The sequence below is a fragment of the Lampetra fluviatilis genome, chromosome 14 (genome assembly GCF_964198595.1).
Source record: "Lampetra fluviatilis chromosome 14, kcLamFluv1.1, whole genome shotgun sequence".
NCBI classification, from domain to species: domain Eukaryota; kingdom Metazoa; phylum Chordata; class Hyperoartia; order Petromyzontiformes; family Petromyzontidae; genus Lampetra; species Lampetra fluviatilis.
Window position 1 is genome coordinate 12853572 of NC_136288.1, and position 18322 is coordinate 12871893.

General features: G+C 51.0%; 1 protein-coding gene across 1 annotated transcript; it reads right to left on the reverse strand.

The window, feature by feature from the left end:
* Positions 1-4067: 4067 nt before the first annotated feature.
* On the reverse strand, positions 4068-17789 carry LOC144935779 (RNA-binding protein 24-like). Its single transcript, XM_078862521.1, has 5 exons — positions 17600-17789; positions 12869-12992; positions 8322-8370; positions 4814-5095; positions 4068-4119 (listed from the first exon to the last, which is right to left on the reverse strand). The coding sequence occupies exons 1-5, from the start codon at positions 17756-17758 to the stop codon at positions 4068-4070; spliced, it is 666 nt and encodes a 221-aa protein (XP_078718647.1). The 5' UTR covers positions 17759-17789.
* Between the last annotated feature and the right edge of the window lie 533 nt (positions 17790-18322).

Consider the following 18322-nt stretch of genomic DNA (forward strand, 5'->3'; position numbering starts at 1 on the left):
GTAGCGGTAGTGTAGCTCTTATCACTTTGCGCTAAGAACCCGGTGACAGAGAGTTCGATTCCCGCTCACGGCCACCATCACCAGTGACGATTATCTGAACCAGTCCTGTGCCTACTCTAGGTCGACTCAGCCTCAAATGAGTACCTGGTGTGACGTGTAAACATCGCCATTCGGGAGACAAAGGCGGTCGGGCGTGGTACTGGCCAACCACCCCCTCGTGTGCCGTGCCGGCCTTCATAAGTGCCGGTTAACAGCACTTGCCCCAACAGTATGTTAAGGCTGTACGGGGGATCTTTGTCTTTGTTTTGTAAATGTATCGACCTGGTGCTCTAAGTGCTGTCTCATTATAATCCTTTAATAATGGATGGCACCATTATGGACATCTTTTAATGTTATATCCTCTATTTTTAATTTTCAGGGTTTTTTTTTTTGTATCGACATGTGGTGAGAAGCAGTCGGGCAGTTGTTTCGGCATCGTTCTGCACGAGCCTGACGCGCTGAGTTCAATCCCCAGCTACGAGCTGACATCGGTCCAGACGGCCGCAGAAAGGCATCTGCAAGCGTGCGATGCGGTGGCCACCGTTTGTGTGCAATGGCCAGCCAAAAGCCACTGCCGCTGCGAGGATGACCACCGGTAGTTCCCGTGATGATGGCTGATGCTCCTCGTCCGAGATCAGCGAAGAGTTGTGGTTCGTTTGTGGCAAGCGCTTTGTGTGTGCAATGATTAAGACCTGAGTTCGGTGTGGTTAGGGGCCGTCCATAAATGACGCCACGCGATTTTGGACGATTTTTGAACCCCCCCCCCCCTCGTCACACGTCGTCACAAAAAGTCAGACCCCCCCCCCCCTCAAATATGACGTCACAAAGCTCTGCCCCCCCCCCCCAAAAAAAGAAAACATGCTTCAAATCGCTTTAAACTATTGTCATTGTAGTGCGTATTTAATGTGGCGCTGTACTCTGATGTTGTAGGAGAAAACATTTATTAAAAAATCTATTTAATTAAGTAGAACGTGTTGTCTATATTTATTTAAAGTTGCACTTTTTGATGTAACCTCACATGTCTCAACCCCCCCCCACCACCTCGTCACACATCGTCACAAATATCTGACCCCCCCCCCCTAGGTGCGTGACGTCATTTATGGACGGCCCCTTAGGTACGGTCAAACCACCCCTCTCGTGTCCGCCACGGCATGGGGCGGCCTCCGTCCAGCAGTGGACTGGCAATATATTTCCTTTGCCCTTCAGGCATCAACAGTTTCCCTGCGGAAATGCGCGCAGTTTGCTCAGAACAATCAATGAGCCAGACGCCTTTGCCAGCGTCACCCGTACGCGTGGGTTCAGGCGTGACAGACAGCCGGGAGATTACGGCTAGGTGCCAAAAAGAAAAAACAGCTAATCCGATATAAGCCAATTGCTTAATTGCAGCTCGTTTGATTAAGTCTCATTATCACACCAGTAGCCAAAACGCAAACATATTAAGCACCATTATCATTGATGTCATAATTACGTAACGACATTAATTATCCGGGACGGAGTGGTGGCGCGGTGATTAGCGCACTAACAGCAGTGGCGAGTGATCTCTGAGCCGGTCATCAAATTTAATTCGCTCCACTGCCAACTTTTATTTCACCAACCGGCACTGACCGGCGTGGTGAAGTATGGTCAAACGACCCCCCCCCCACAACCCCCAAGACCGACACGGCGTGAAGAGGACTAGATTACAGATCTGGCTGCCGCCTGATGATGCCGGTTGTAATTACTGGCGAAACGTCGTCCTCAGATTGTAAATGTTGTGAATTTTCTCTCCAACACACCGGTGTGCTGTACTAGTGACGAACTGGCATGTTCTGTTTATGTGATAAACCCCTTACTAATTGTCTGTGTCGGGTGGTGGCGGGTTTTACGACACATTTATATTTACGCGATCTAACCCAAAAAACCTGTATTATGCATATTGGTCGCGAAAGCCTACGTGTTAAACTGACTTCATTAGAGTCCTGCTACCATTATTATTTTGACTTCATAACTGGGTCGTATGTCACTCGAGTGACTTCCTCTACAGATGATTCCTTCACGATTAGAAGATTTTAGCAGCCTCGCTGACAAACAGTGCCCGCTTGACTTCGCGACAGATAAATTAAGCACTGTACAAGGGCAGACGCAGCCTGTGCAAACGCAGTGCGCACACCAGCAGCAGTCTTTGAACTATAAACTATTTTTTTTATTTTACCAGCTAAGACCCACTGAGCTATATATATACAGCTCTTTTTTTCAGAAGCACACCTGGCCAACACAAATGATAGCGCCAACGAAGTGGACTTATCATGTGGAAATGTATAGCAGCCACATACTCTAAAACGCGTGATGTTGATTCTAAATGTGGAGGAGAAAACAGGAGGACCCGGAGAAAAGTCCACGCGATCACGGGGAGAACACGCAAACTCCAAATATACAGCAGGCGTCCGGTCGGGATCGAACCCACGACCTCCTGTATACCAGGCGAGGTAGTTAACATCTCACCGCCGTGACTTTGCTGATGAGCCGAAGAAGGGTGCATCCGGGCAAAGAGTTTGCATGTTCAAACAAATTCTGCTGTTGGTTAAGCACGAGTTTGGAAAGCCAATCTTGTGGAGTTATGGGACGGGAAAGTGATTCATTTAACGTACCAATGAAGAATTAGTCATTCGTTGCATCAGCCCAAATGTAATGCCTTGTGAAATGTTTTGCAATACATTTTTGTTGGGTGACCACCTACGGTGTAGAGAGGGGCCACACACCAATGACGCTCGGTAAGCCAGCAACATCCGTGTGTCATGCCTGAAACCTGCTGATGAGACACCGATGAAAAGGTGAAACCAGTTCAAAGTTCGTGGGCTTAAACAAATACTGACTATTTACTCAATTCTGGACGTCCTAAGGTCAACAGACTAACGGAATACTTTATATTTATGTGAGGATACAGAATGGAAGGCGATTTATTTAATGTATTACCCAGAATGCTACAAGAAACTTTTTTTTTTTAAGGAGATCATCATCGCTGAGTATAGTTGGCGATGTTTGGCCAATTCCCCTTTAACGAGCATTTATTTTTTGTATCCGGAAAGAAATCGCAAGACACCATCATTCTTGCGAGGAGATAACATTCTGCACAGATAGGTTCTTGAACACACTTGCTATACTGCCAGTATCCTGGCCACCACCTCGCAGATCAGCGAGTTTCAGCAGTTCAAAATTACCGATATTATCTACCAACCCTTGCCTCTGGACCTCTGTATATATGTTGAACTTCTTTCGCACCGTACGTGGCCAACCGTGCTAATTGGAGGTGCGGGGGGTAGGACAACAAAGCAGTTCTAACGAGTGAGTTTTCAACCTTTGATCTACCACACCTAGATATATAAAACCCATACTGTTCCCCAACAGAGCATAATGCGTTTTCTTCACATATATATGTAACACACGTGACATACGACCCATGTAAATGACATACAATGCACGTGTCTCTCTATTCTCATTCAGCCCTTTTTACGAACGCCGCTGGATCCGCAAACTTCTGGCAGCAGCAGCAGCCGTCTGCCACTGTTGACACAGTTGTTTTTGCCCTCATTCCTCTTTGTTTCGTCGCTGCACTTTATATATATTTATATTTAATATATTTGCTTTGCTTTGGTAATGTTTTGTGGCCCAGGTCACTCTCGCGAATGGGACTCATCGCGGTTGTTTCACTTCTCACCTGGTTACACAAATAAACTTGAACTGTAATCGTCGTCATCATCATCATCATATCCCATCTGCTGGTGATGTATCTACTCCGGTGCCTCCTCCTCATCCCCATCATCAGTCCACCTCTTCGTCCGTTGTCCCTAGCCCTCTGTTGCCTTCCACTCGCGTTTCCATTGGGTTCTGTTCTTCTCTCTGGATTGCTGTATTGGGTGCACAATCTATGGTTCACAGCCGACGATGATCTTCAATGCCCAGTGTTTTTGTTCGCATTCGTGTCGAGGGCCACGGAGAGTAGAGAGCACGCCGGGATGGTTTTTTCCATGGGCCTTAGATCCAAGGTGGCCTCAGAAATTGCCAAAGTGGAGGGGGGCGGGCTTCAGGCTTTCAAAACACCTTCTGTAATGTAACACTTCCAAACACATTCACATACGAGCCGGTTTTCTAACATTGAATTGGGGGGGGGGGGGGTAGAAAAGGCTGAGCCCCACTTTCTAAATTATTTAAGACGTTTGTTTAAAGTTGTTCTTTTACATTGATGGTGTCACGCCCTCCCCCTGAGTTTTAGTCTGCACCCCTTTGTAGAAGGTCACGTGATAGGGCAGCACCTGCACCCAATGCATCCCTTGTTCATCCAAGGAGGATCATGATGATGGTGGTGGTGGTGGGAATAAGCAGGAGCGGGGCTTAATGTCTGCTGGAGCTGAACGGGGCGAGCTCAGGAAAATATGTCTCCCTTCCCCCGCTGGTGTGGGCGGTGGGGGCGGTTGGTGGTCGATTCCGGGCAGTTGTTAAACGTCAGGCAGCTCCAGACAATATTCCATCCGAAATGAAGCCCTGACGAGGAGGGTGGATGAAGATGATGTTGATGATTATGATGATGAGGAGGAGGCGGGGGTACTGCTGAGCTGATTGCAGCACAGAAGAAGAAGGGGGGGCAGCTCAGATGCGTTCTCCTGGCGACTGGAAATGCCCGAACACTTGAGGCAGCAGCCCACCGCCGGTCGCTCCGCTCGCGTGCGCTGCTGCTGCAGCCGCTGCAGCCGCAGCAGCCGCAGCAGCCGCGGCCAACGGCGGCGGCGGCTGCTGGCACCCCCCGGGGCCGGCGAAGCTTCCCGGCGGCGGCTGCTGCGGGTGGTAGCCGTGGGGAGGCGGCAGGGCGAACCCGCCGGGCGCGGGCGACGCGGCGTAGGGGTACGACTGCTCGAAGGTGCCGGCGGCGGCTGCGGCGTGGGCGTACTGGGCGTAGAGTGCGCCCGAGTAGTCGACCCCGAGGAAGGGGTTGAGGGGTGCGCCCGTGGGGGAGCCGCCGGGCGTCTGGATGAAGACGCCCGGCGGCAGGAACTGCGGCGGGTAGAGGTACTGGGCGGAGAGACTGGCGCGGAGACGCAGACGCCACGGGGTGGAATCCCGAGGGGAGGGCAGGGAGGGTGGGGAGGGAGGTGGGGAGGGAGGGGAGGGGGGGGAGGGAGGTGGGGAGGGAGGGGAGGGAGGTGGGGAGGGAGGGTAGGGAGGGGAGGGAGGGAGGTGGGGAGGGAGGGTAGGGAGGGGAGGGAGGGAGGTGGGGAGGGAGGGGAGGGAGGGAGATAGGGGAGGGAGGGAGATAGGGGAGGTATGGAGGGAAGGAGGGGAGGGAGGGGAAGGAGGGAGTTAGAGAGGGAGGGAGGAAGGGAGATTAGTTGGGAGTGGTGATGGCAGGAACGGCAGGGCGGTGGACATTGCGGAGTTTCACGGTTCGGCACTCTGCGGCCGCCCCGGGTTATTACTGCCGAGTTTGCGCACAGCGGACGTGGAAGGCTCAGTGTGGCCACTACTAGAAATAGGCAATTTGCGTGTGCCCAGCGTCACGGTCCAAATTGTAAGAAAAAAATCACACCCCTACAATACTCAATTTGAACGTAGAACACATCGCAAGCATCGCCCCGTGCTGCCAAAAGGAACTCCGCAAGACCCTCCTGAAAACGAGCCCTGAGACGCGGTGAGGCTTTCCTGTACGAAGAGACACATAGACTCACACAGATATCTATAGTTTTTACACTCAGACCCATTGACTCACACCAAGACCCATTGACTTACACCGAGACCCATAGACTTCACACAGATATCTATAAATTTACACTGAGACCCATTGACTTACACCAAGACCCATTGACTTACACCGAGACCCATAGACTTCACACAGATATCTATAAATTTACACTGAGACCCATTGACTCACACCAAGACCCACTGACTTACACCGAGACCCATAGACTTCACACAGATATCTATAAATTTACACTGAGACCCATTGACTCACACCAAGACCCACTGACTTACACCGAGACCCATAGACTTCACACAGATATCTATAAATTTACACTGAGACCCATTGACTCACACCAAGACCCACTGACTTACACCGAGACCCATAGGCTCACACAGGAATCTACCCATACGAATGAGGAGGCATCGCCACAGCAGCGATTCACCACTCCGCGACTCGTGAACGCAATCATCTGGCCCGACCACAGCTGCTGCTCTCTGTATATCATCATCAGCCATGCGGAGCAGGAGACCGGCCGCAAACGGCCTCGCGGCCACCACTTTTGTTTCCAGGCACGGATTTAATTTCCCCCGAACGGGAAATAACAACCACGTGCTATAGGAATCATTGACAACAACATTACTTTACCGGAGCTAAAACTGCGTCATTAATGCCCCCGGAGCGAAGTCCACAAGAGAAGTCGGCATTCACAAATGACTGAAAACTCAACACATTCGCAGGCAACTCACGAGTATAATTCACCCGCGCGCTCGTGCCACATGCGTTCTCATTTGGCAATCGCACTTTTGTCGATCACACTTCCTGACAGAGAGTGGAACACGTAGCGAATCGGGCACTGGGTCCTTGAGCTCTCCTGCTCTGAGAAGGGCCGGTTGCCTGAAACGTCGCCTTTTAATAGAGTTTCCCCTTCTGGGGCCAGCAGTTCAATTGACGAATGGCATCGAGCCCCTGTTATCTGTGCCTTTACCACCACCTGCCAACGTGGCAATGCATCACCAAAGTTCCGCACTCTTGTACTGTGACGTACGTTTTGTCACGTGGTGACTTATACAAACGTGCAGTGAGAACTTTCGCCTGCCACAGCTGTTGCTGTGACCTTTAATTTTTTGTAAAAAATATTAACATTTCAACCCAAAAAAAAAACCACGCCCCTACAGTGAAACGGCGACTGTGCCCGTTTGCACTGTGTATACCAGACGCCTTATATGGCCGTGTTGAACATTCTGTCTGCAAAGGCCCCTTAAATGGGAATTGCCGTTGGCGGCTCCGTGAGCTGGAGCTGGGGGTCACGCGCCGCTTGGAAGCCGATAAGATTTGTGGTTCCCCGTCAAAGGCGCGTCACCACCACCACCATCATCATCATCAGTCATGTTCAATCCGCTGCTGGATGAAAGCCGCCGCAAACAGCCTCTCGCGATGCTGCGATGTAAATAAACCACACGCACGCACTGATCAAAAGTGATACGGCTCGTGGGTTGACACTCATCGGCGAGTAACGCGTTTCAGGGAGCTCCTAATCTGCTGAATTGACGTTCCCGGGCGATCGTTTGACGGACACCCCGCTGGTCTGTTAACGACTCTGCTACTTGATTCTCAGCACGTGATTGCAGAGGGTGAAAGCGATGGCTGCCCGTCTTACCGTGGGGACTGTTAACATTTGCAATCACAGCATCTGTGCAGCAGGGGGAGGGGGGGTCATGTGGAGGCTTTCGCAATTGACCTGCACCCACCTGAGTTCGATTCCTGGCCACAGCTAACATCGCCGGCGAGTGATTTGCACGTGCTTTTGGTCCCGTCTGGGATCCCAGCCACCCAAAACAACTGCTCAAAATATGCATTCACCATCGTGGTGAAGTATGGCCAATTCGACTCTCACGACAGACACGGGTTGCTTGGAGGCGCTCATCCAGCATTGACTTAACAATGAGCCGTGGCGTGGTGCGATGTGGGGTACATTGTGCGTTATGGTACGTGCATGGTGTACTGGTACTGTGTCCTATAGTACGTGGTGTATTGTGATGTTTGGTACGACGTCTTTTTGTATTGTGTTACATACTAGTGCTGTGTGGTGTAGTGTGTGTTGTGATGTTTGCCTGCTGTGTGTGTTGTGGCGTGTGGCATACTGGCACGGTGCACAGTGTAGTGTATAGTGTAGTGTATTCTGTAATGTATTGTGTGGTGTTGTTGTGTGGTGCAATTGTGTGGCGTTGCAGTGTGTGGGTTTGATTCTCGTTCAACGTCAACACCGGTGACTATTATCTGAACCGGTCCTGGGCCTCCCCTAGGTCGACTGAGCCTCAAATGAATGCGGTTTCTAGTCAACATCACCACGAGGGAGACAAAGACGGCCGGGCGTGGTGTTGGCCACCGACCCACTCGTGTGCCGTGCCGGCCTTCGCGAACAGCACTTGCCCCGACAGTCTTTTAAAAAAAAAAGGCTATAGGGTGGATATTTCTCTTTGGTGTATTGCGTGGCGTATAGTGCAGTGTGTCGTGTCGTGTGTACTACGTGTTGTGCAGCAGTGTGGAGGCCAGGGCACCATGAGCGTCTCACCCGTAGGGCCTCGGCAGAGGCAGGATGTGTTGAATTCCCAGGGCAAAACCTTCAAAGGAGCAAAGGGCAGTGCGCGTTAGTCAGACGAACTTGGAGCGATTGCTGTTGGTTTAAACTCAGTCCCCGCTCCCGGGATATCACGATCTTTGCTCGGCAAGAGACAAGCGTGGACTTTGGCAGGGGGCAGGGGGGGGGGCTATTTTTTTTATAGACGGCCAAGCACAGTCGCGTTGACACGGGGCCCGGCTGAATGGCGTTCAGGGACCACCGGAGGGGAGGATGATGAGGGAGAGCTTGTGTGACAAATGAATAAAAGCGCGCCGATGCTGATTGACTATGACCGAATAATCCTTACTGAATTCCTAGCTGACGTCGTCAGGTCTCGGAAGCTGGGCAGGCTTTTGAGCCGGGATAGTGCACGTACTGTAGAGTCTACTTTGAAAAATAAATATTAACACGCGATTTGGTGATGACGCTGTTGCTGCTGCTGTTTGGCAGTGGTGCACATGCACAATTAACACCGTGGCACTTAGACGTAAAAATATATATATTATAGATGGCGTTTCGGGAAATGTTCCCTTCTACATGGCAAATAAAACCATGGAAAATCATATAAATTTGCTGTGAAGAAGTGCTATTGTTCGAAGCGTCCACTCCTATTTTTGTTTCCTTTTAAGGCCACAGTGTTATTGAGGAATGTGTTGAGGTTCTCTGCACGGATGTTGCTCTACTGGGTGAAACAGCGCTACGTTTGCGTCTTGAATTATAATAATTCGAAGTGAACTGTGTTTTAAAAAAATCAATAGCAGGATGATGGTAATAACGATGGCCTGTCTACATGTCGTACAGACCCAGTGTCATTGTTTAGTGTGCTAATTCAATTCACCGATTGATATTTTATCCTCGTCAAACAATACAACATGCAATACAGCAATTGTTTGTTTTATTACCGTTCGTACTGTTTTGTTAAGATTGACGTCGTGTTTTTCTAGCGCTCGTTCAACAAATCCGTATTATTTATCCTGCAGTGATTTAATATTGCTCTCATTTAACGTCGGTATAGTATACGTCTACCTGTGCTTGTACGAATCGCTATGTATATATGTTGATCTTCTTTCGCACCGTACGTAGCCAACCGTGCTAATCGGAGGTGCAGGGGGAAGGACAACAAACTAAACACAACAAGGACTTCTAAAGAAATTAATTTCCAATCTAGCTGTACAAGTGCATGACTCCAGTAGCTTCCTAATATCGGAAGGAAGAACGTTCCAGACGACCGCTTAAGCACATCTGAAAGCACGCGACGCAGTGACCGCCTTTGTCCGATGGCCAGCCAAAAGCCGCTGCTACTGCGAGGATGGTGCGGCGGTGATTAGCACAAGACGTTAATGCAGCCGGCGAACTGAGTTTGACTCCCGGCCACGGCTAACACCAGTGGCGAGTGATGTCTAAACAGGTCCTGGAACATCCAGCCACTTGACCAACCCACTGACATGGCGTGATGAAGGACCTTCGTTCAGCAATGGAGAGACAAAGGACTGAACATTATTCTTACTTGATTTGAAGCTTTCGTGACTGCAGGAATCCATACTCTTTGGTTCTTTCGGTAAAGTCACGGAGGTAGAAAAATAATTGATCGCGACGTTTCGATGGCAACACAAGCAATCGTCATCAGGTGAGAGAACCACAGTTTTTTCTTGCTGTGGTTGTCCCACCTGGTGACGATCGAAACGTCGTGAACTATTATTATTGTTCTACCTACGTGGCTTTACCGAAAGAACCAAAGAGTTTTATTCTTATTAATGAACTACATTTGGTTCATCCCCGTTTCAATTGAAACGTTAAATGTAGCCTCAATGGGATCTCATCTGGTTGGTGTTATTATGCTGAGAGTACTATACAATTATCTACAGTTATTATATATCTAATAAAACGAGGAATTGGTCGAATATCATGGTGCTCTGTGAGATTCTACTGCAGAAACAAATCACACTGAGATCACGTGGTGTTAGCTTGGTTAGGATGGAGCCAATAAAAAACACAATTAAATATGGGGGGGGGGCTGTTTAAGAAGTCCCCCCACCTTTTTTATAGCCTGACCCCTCTAAATCTTTGTCTCCCAGTGCAGTGCAATTGCACCGCCTGTATACTCTGCGTGTGTCGCTTCGTGGTGCACACATCAGCACATTCCTGATCGTTTACGCCGAGAACACATGATGTTGATGATGAGCATCATCATCCACTAAATCGTTATCATCACCAAACGTCATAATAAAATCATCGTCATGATATCATCATTAATAATCATCAGCCATTGTCTATCTACTGCTGGATGAAGGCCTCCTCGTGGCTCGTGGCCCAGTGCTGCTGACCGCATCCGTCTCGCGTCACCTTTTTTTGGAGACGGTGTGACGTCACGGTTTACTATCCTCACGCAGCCGCGGCGACCGAGGTCATGATTCAACGTTCAACTCGTGGACATTAGACCCACGAGTTGGATGTGCATATACGAGTCCTAGATAAGGCAGTGTACTTTTGCTTTACTTTTGTCTATGTATGTATGTTGAACTTTCGCACCGTACGGAGCCAACCGTGCTAATCGGAGGCGCGTGGGAAAGACAACAAACTCGACACAAGAAGCAGTTATAAATAAATGAGTCTTCAATCGAGATGTAAAAAATTCACGCTGACCACGTGAAGGAGAAAACTACCCGGTCATCCCCGCACCGGCGGCTTTTGGATGGCCACCGGGCAAAGACGGTGGTCACCGCATGGCGCGCATTCAGATGCGCGCCATGCGACCGTCTGGAACGCTCTTCCGATGTAAGGAAGCCACTGGAGCTATATGGACTTTTAAATAATTTACAGTACGTTGAAACTCATTTCCTCAGAGCTGCTTTTTTGTGTTTAGTCTTGTTGTCCGTCCCCCGCACCTCCGATGAGCGCGGTTGGCTACGTACGGTGCTTAAGAAGTTCGCTGTGAGTGATGACTGCCAGGGTCTAAGTTAAATTAACGGTAAACGTCGACGCAGATGATGATATCTATGGGACCGTTTTGCCCTTTGGCGATCTCTGGTCTAACACGACTGAGACTGGGCCCTAAAGAAGGCTGCTGTCTCTGCTGTAGGCTAATCCGTTTCAAAGACACTGCCCATGTGTTATCAGAGCATCTTTGTTTGCATGTTTTGTTACAGGTATGTGTGGTTAATGCAGACCCGATGCCTTGCAATAGGTGTGTCTATTTGGCGTTTCAACATCTTAACACCTCCTGTATTATTGCCAGACCGGGTAAAGCAGATGATGATTATTGTAAAATAATAATGATTGGACACCGTACCGTACACCGCATATTGTTATACGATCATTATTATCATAATCGAATAATAGTCCAATTAAGCATCGCCTATTCAATCTTCACCATTCGTGACATCATCACCCAATCAATCCTTATCATAATTCAACATCGACCGTCACTATGAAATTGATCATCAGCGGCATTTCATTCATCATAATTATCGACCAATCAATCACTCGTCATCACAATCAATCCAATTAATCATCGTTCAATCACCCTTTTGCAATAAGCAATCACCATCGTGATATTATTATGTATTCGTGACCGTGATCCAGTCGTGGTCGCTAACACTAGCGCCCTCTAGTGAGACGCCATCGGACTGCGCGCTGTCACAGAAACGTGGAATTGTCAGGAGTGACTGCGCCAAAATAAACACGGACGACGGCGTATCCGCGTCATCCACAATGTCATAATTTACATCCCTTTTGCCAATTCCACTGCTGGATTAAGACCTCCTCACGCCGGATCAGTCATGGGAATTATGTGACCATACATAATAATAGGGTTTTTTCCCCTTTTTTTCTGGCAACAAAACTGGAACCTTTTTACAAGGAATCATGTGTGCGTTAACCACAATTCTTGTGGTCAAAATGCAAACAAAAAACACACTCTGATGATACATGCATTGTCCTTGCAACTGATTGGTCCGCACCAGCGACGGCTTCAAGGACACATGATTCCTTGTAAAAGGTTTCAGTTTTGTTGCCAGAAAAAAGGGGAAAAACCCTATTATTACATTTTGATACTGGCAAAGGAGGTCTAATGATGTAGACCATACAAACTTCATCACGCCTGTCATGGGGGGGCAGTGGGTTATCCATACTTCACCACTCTGGTGGGTGCTGCTTGGTAAAGGGAACACACTGTGTCTCGCCTCTCGTTCAGCAGATGCCTGCCTGACGTGGGTGCCGACACTCAGCAGGGCTGCCCAGTACAACCAGAGGTGGTGGCGTGCATCCGCTTTGGAGAGGCCTTCATCTAGCAGTGTATTGATCATGGCCGACGATGGTGATGATTGCTTCACCACGCACGTGCATTCATTCAATTCATCCATCACAAAGGGGCATTGGCCATCGTGCGTGAAGAATGGTCAAACATCTTCAACAATACCCGCGTGACATAGGGAGGGCACTCATCCAGCAGTGGATTGACGGAATCCCCCCACCCCCGCTACCACCACCCCGATGCTCACCTGGGGGCAGCATGCGTGGCTTGGCGCCCAGGTAGGCGAGGTTCACGTTGGCTTTGCGACCATCGATGATTGGGTTGGGATCTTTGCACGCGCGGTCTGCAGCGCCACGGTCAGCCATGGTTACCTGGCGCGGAGGGCGGAGGGGGGGCAGACACGAGGAGAGAGACAGAGGGACGCGTGGAGGGAGGGACACGTGCATAGAGACAAAGACAAGACAAAGATCCCCCGTGTAGGCTTAAACGACTGTTGGGGCAAGTGCTGTTAGCGAGCACCTATGAAGGTCTGCACGGGGTGGGTGGACAGCGGCATGCCCGGCCGCCTTTGTCTCCCGAGTGGCGATGTTTACACGTCACACCAGGTACTCTTTTGAGGCTGAGTCGACCTATGCGAGGCCCAGGACGGGTTCAGATAATCGTCACTGGTGTCGTTGGTGTCCGTGAGCGGTTAGCGAACTCGGCACACCGCGGTAACCGCTCCACTACCACTCTCCACCCGCATAAACACACACACACAAAACAGGTACATACACACATACACACAGACACACACACAAAGCAACAGACATACAACAACAACAACCGCCATTCGCCACTAAGAGGCGGTGACGTCACCACGACGCTTGTGCCAGGCCAAGTGCACCTTGAGGCCACGTGAAGTGTCGAACGCCCGCCGACAGGAGGTAACAGGGCAGACCCAGCAGGTGCCACGGGTCGACTGACCGAGATGACCGATCTTGACACCGCCGGTACCAGTCATCGGCAAGTCCACTCAGCTCCACATCCTCCTGTTCCACATCACTCCATCTCTTCTCCAGCCCGTGCTGCGCCCGTTTAACCACCTCGATCCGGCCGACAAAATCTGTTTAGGCATGCGGTGGCTGGGCATGCGGGCTACATGACCCAACCAACGCAGCCTTGCCTGCCGGAGGAGCTCACCGATGGGACTTTGCCCAGATCAAGGATTTGTAAGCTCCTCACACAATCCAGCCTGGTTAAACCCAGGAGGGATCGTAGGCAGGCCAGCCTAAATGTTTCTAACCCGCGAAGATGCTCCATTAGGGGGGTCCACGTTTCGCAAGCGTAGAGAAGGCAGGGAATGACTGTGGCCGAGAAGTCCCGAAGCTTCGTGCGGAGCGACAGACCAGGCAGCTACCACACAGCGTTATGCAACCGATGAAAATATATTGCCGCTCGACTGATTCGGTTGTGAGACCTCCGCTGCCAAACCGGAGCCGGTCATGAGCACACTGCCCAGGTATGAGAAACTCTCCACTCTCTCCACAACTGCCCCATCACCAATTGGGAGTTGTGGGGGTGGAGTGCCCGATGGTACAAAATACCCAGGCAGGTGCTTCGTTTTGGTGGGGCTGATGATAAGGCCCCACCTCTTAGTGGCACACTCCAGTTTTACATACACAACCAGAGACAGACACACACACAAAACAAAGACATACACACAGACAGACACACACACACACAGCCCGCGCTCCTGTGTCCCCCGCTCGCAATTGGAGAGAGCGTTTGAAGCAATTACCAAGCAATTGCGAGATGAGTGCGTGGAGCGATGATGGTGGCTGGGCTGCTTCTCCTCCTTCACTCCATTGCCCCACTCGTCTAAGGGCCGCAAATCAAACCCTCCTCATTCGCCGCTCGTGGTGTATAAAATGAAATGAAATGCATATCACGGTTATCCATTATGGAGCGAGGGCAATTTTAACGCTAATTGGACACGCGCGCTCGTTAGCCAGCCCATTTATTAATTATCGTAATTGTAATGGGTTTTTAAATGCGCTCATGCACACGGATGGTATTAATAAGAACAAAGTGTAACGCTGGACAGAGAGAGATTTTTTTATATATATTTATATATATATGTGTGCGTTGCCTGTGTGGAACGGCGCGTTTCTCTGCGCGCGCGCGTATGGAGCGATTAGCGCGCTGCGCTACGAACGTGGCGACACGGGTTCGATTCCCATCGACGGCTAACACCAGTGAAATATTATCTGAACCCGTCCTGGGCCTCTCCTACGTCCACTCAGCCTCAAATAAGTGCCTGGTGCAGTGGTGCGTAAACATCGCCGCAAGGAAGACAAAGGCGGCCGGGCGTGGTGCTGGCCTTCATAGGCGCCCGCTGATAGCCCTTGCTCCTACAGTCTGTTCAGGCTCCAGCGGGGATTTTTGTCTTTGTGTGATTCAATAACAGCGGCGAATTTTTGAACCGGTACTAGACCTCTCCCCTAGGTCGACTCAGCCTTAAATTAGTACCTGGTGCAATATGTGTAAAAAAATAAATCAGCGATGGAGAGACAAAGGCGGCTGGTCGTGGTGCTTGCCACCCAACCCCGAGCGTGCCGTGCCGGCCTTCATAGGTCGGTGCTCTCCTACAGCACTTGCCCCAACAGTCGTTTAAGGCTATACAGGGAATCTTTGTATTTGTTGTATTAGCCTGGCACAAAAACAAAGGGTACCTAGCCTGGCACAACAAGCGCTATGCTTACGTCACCGTCACTTGGTTAGCGAATAGTGGTTCTAATTGTTGTGAGGGGAGCGGTGGTGCAGTGATTGGCGCACTCCGCTAGGAAGCCGTCCATAAATGACGTCACGCGATTTTGGACGATTTTTGACCCCCCCCCCTCGTCACACGGCGTCACAAAAAGTCAGAGTTCCCCTCAAATATGACGTCACAAAGCTCTGCCCCCCCCCCAAAATATATAAAACATGCTTCAAATCGCGTTAAACTATTGTCATTGTAGTGCGTATTTAATGTGGCGCTGCACTCTGCTGTTGTAGGAGAAAACATGTATTAAAAAGTCTATTTAATTAAGTAGAACGCGTTGTCTATATTTATTTAAAGTTGCGCATTTTGATGTGACGTCACATTTCTCAACCCCCTCGTCACACATCGTCACAAATGTCTGACCCATCCCCCCCCCCCTAGGTGCGTGACGTCATTTATGCACGGCCCCTTAGACTCACGACCATGGCGAACAAGCGTGGCGGGTGATGACTGGTATCCCGAGGTCGAACCATGGACGAAGGCAGCAAGCAACGCGGTGAACTGGCGTCAGATTTCTACCTCCAAGCTCTGCGGTCCTCTACAAGTCGAGGCCAAGTGACTCCGTGTTTCCACGTGGGGAAGACGCCCGAGTAGCCGAGCGGGGCAACGCTCGTATCTGATACAGATGGGACAGATGGAGATCATTCCCCACTTTGCTGTAGCGCATTCTCCTGGCGAGCAAGGCGATGCGGCACCTCGACGCCCACGGGAAAGGAGTTTCACACCATCTCTGCGGTGATCCACCAACCCTAGCTGCTGCCTGCACAGTGCTGGATTACAGCAAGCCACGTGTGCAGCCCCCCCCCCCCCACGTATATCGAAGTGACTTCGTAAACAATGCCGTGACGCCCTCTTCCGATGCCGTTCCATAGCACACGGTGGTTCACCGCTCGCTTCTCGAGTTCAAATTTATTATTGTGGCCGCCACGGCCGCGGGTGCACGACCGCGAATCTCACCGCGACTTGGGATCGCGACGCAACGGAACGCGGACGAATCCACGGGCGCATGTGGGCCCGCGCGCAAGGGAGGCTCCCTTAACGGACGGGCCTTGCCGGGCTTGTCAACGCAATCATTCGCCGCTCAATGCAAGTCACAACTTCTGTAGCCCACGCTGTCACAGCGCACGCGGTGCGGAGCGGCCGTCGCGCAGAATGAGCGATGCGCACTGGGTACGGGGCGAAGTCTCACGTTGCACAAACACAACGACCTCACCGTGTAGCCTTCATGCAGATTGATTGCGGTGAGTGCTCTTTGCGAGCACCTACGAAGGCCCACAAGGGCGCACGAGCGCCTTTGTCTCCCCGGTGCTGACGTTTAAAATGGTATGGCTGAGTCGACCTAGGGGAGGCCCGTGACAGGTTGCGATGTCACTAGTGTGAGTGACATCGCAAGCCGGATTTGAGCTCAAGAGGCCGGATTTCGTAGCTGTGTGCGCTAACCACTGCGCCACCGCTCCCCACTAACGTGATAAGACAAACACCCCCCCAGCCTTTGCCATCCTCCTACCTTTCCTAGCACTCTTCATACAAAGTTGTTAGGGCTGCAGCACAAATGTACATATGCATGCACTCCTACAAAGTCCAACGTGAAATCAGCCGTTATCAATCCACTGCTGAATGATAAACCTCGTCAAGCCGACGCGGCCACCTCTGACGATCGTCGTAACAATCCAAATCTGGCGCCTGCAGACCAGCTGACTTCATCACCCCGTTGTTTGTCAGCATACGGAGGGAATTGGGTTGATGGAAATATCACCAGACTACTTTCACGAGAGGTTTCTGAGAGCGTTAAAATGTCACGTCATTACTTAACTTGATGACTTAACTCCATGACTTAACTCCACGATCTAACTTAATGACTTAACTTAATGACATAACTTCATGACTTAACTTCATGACTTAACTTCGTGACTTAACTTCATGACTTAACTTAATCCGTGTCTATCCGAGTTGGCGTTCCGTAAATTATGCATCTGTACCCGGTACACCACGTCCAGTATAACTCTCGCTGTGGCTGTGCTTACGTGTACGTTACGTGCCAGCCACTGCACTCTACCCCGCGAATATTCAATTAATTTAAATGTGCTGGTAATGCTGGTGCTGGTGGTGATGCTGGTGGTGGTGGTGATGATGATGACGACACACACACACGCGTGCGCACGCGCCGACACTTACGAATCCATATCCTCTCGACTTGCCCGTCTGCCGGTCCGTGATCACCACGGCCTCGTCGATTTCTCCGAACGCCTCGAAGAACTTCCGCAGGGACGCGTCCGTGGTGTGGTAGGGCAGGCCCCCGACGAATATCTTGGTGTACGTGGTGTCCGGCTGCATGGCGGAGACCCTCACCACCACCACCTCCTCCTCCTCCTTCTTCTGCTCTTCCCCTCCTACCCGGGAGGTGGGGGAGAGGTGGTCCACCTGGCCAGCCACTAGCGGCCGCTACTCCCCACACCAACACCTGCACGTACAGCCCTCCTGCACCTATGATGCCCCGACGCGCATCCCCACGAAACCACGCCACTGCAACGACTATGAACTCACTGATAACTGAGAACCCCCCTGGTACCATGCATCACACCGGCGGCACAGCGCGCAACCTGTACGGCCTGTCGGTAAGAGGTGGGGAGGGGGGGGAAGCACAATTTGTTAGCCTGGGAAGAGGGTTCTGCTGTTGCTTGTTGCTCGGATGGTGCAATTTTGTAACCAGGCGACCGCACCGGCTAAGCAAACTGCTCGCGCTGAGCGGGGGGGGGGCTCACGGGTTCACGCACGCGGCGTCTCGCGTGCCACTCCGCCCATGACAACCGAGAGCGTCACTCACCTGTAGAGCCGCCAAAGGCTGCGCCCTCCCTCACTTCACCTGGACGAGTCACGGAGAGGGGCGGGGACAAGGGG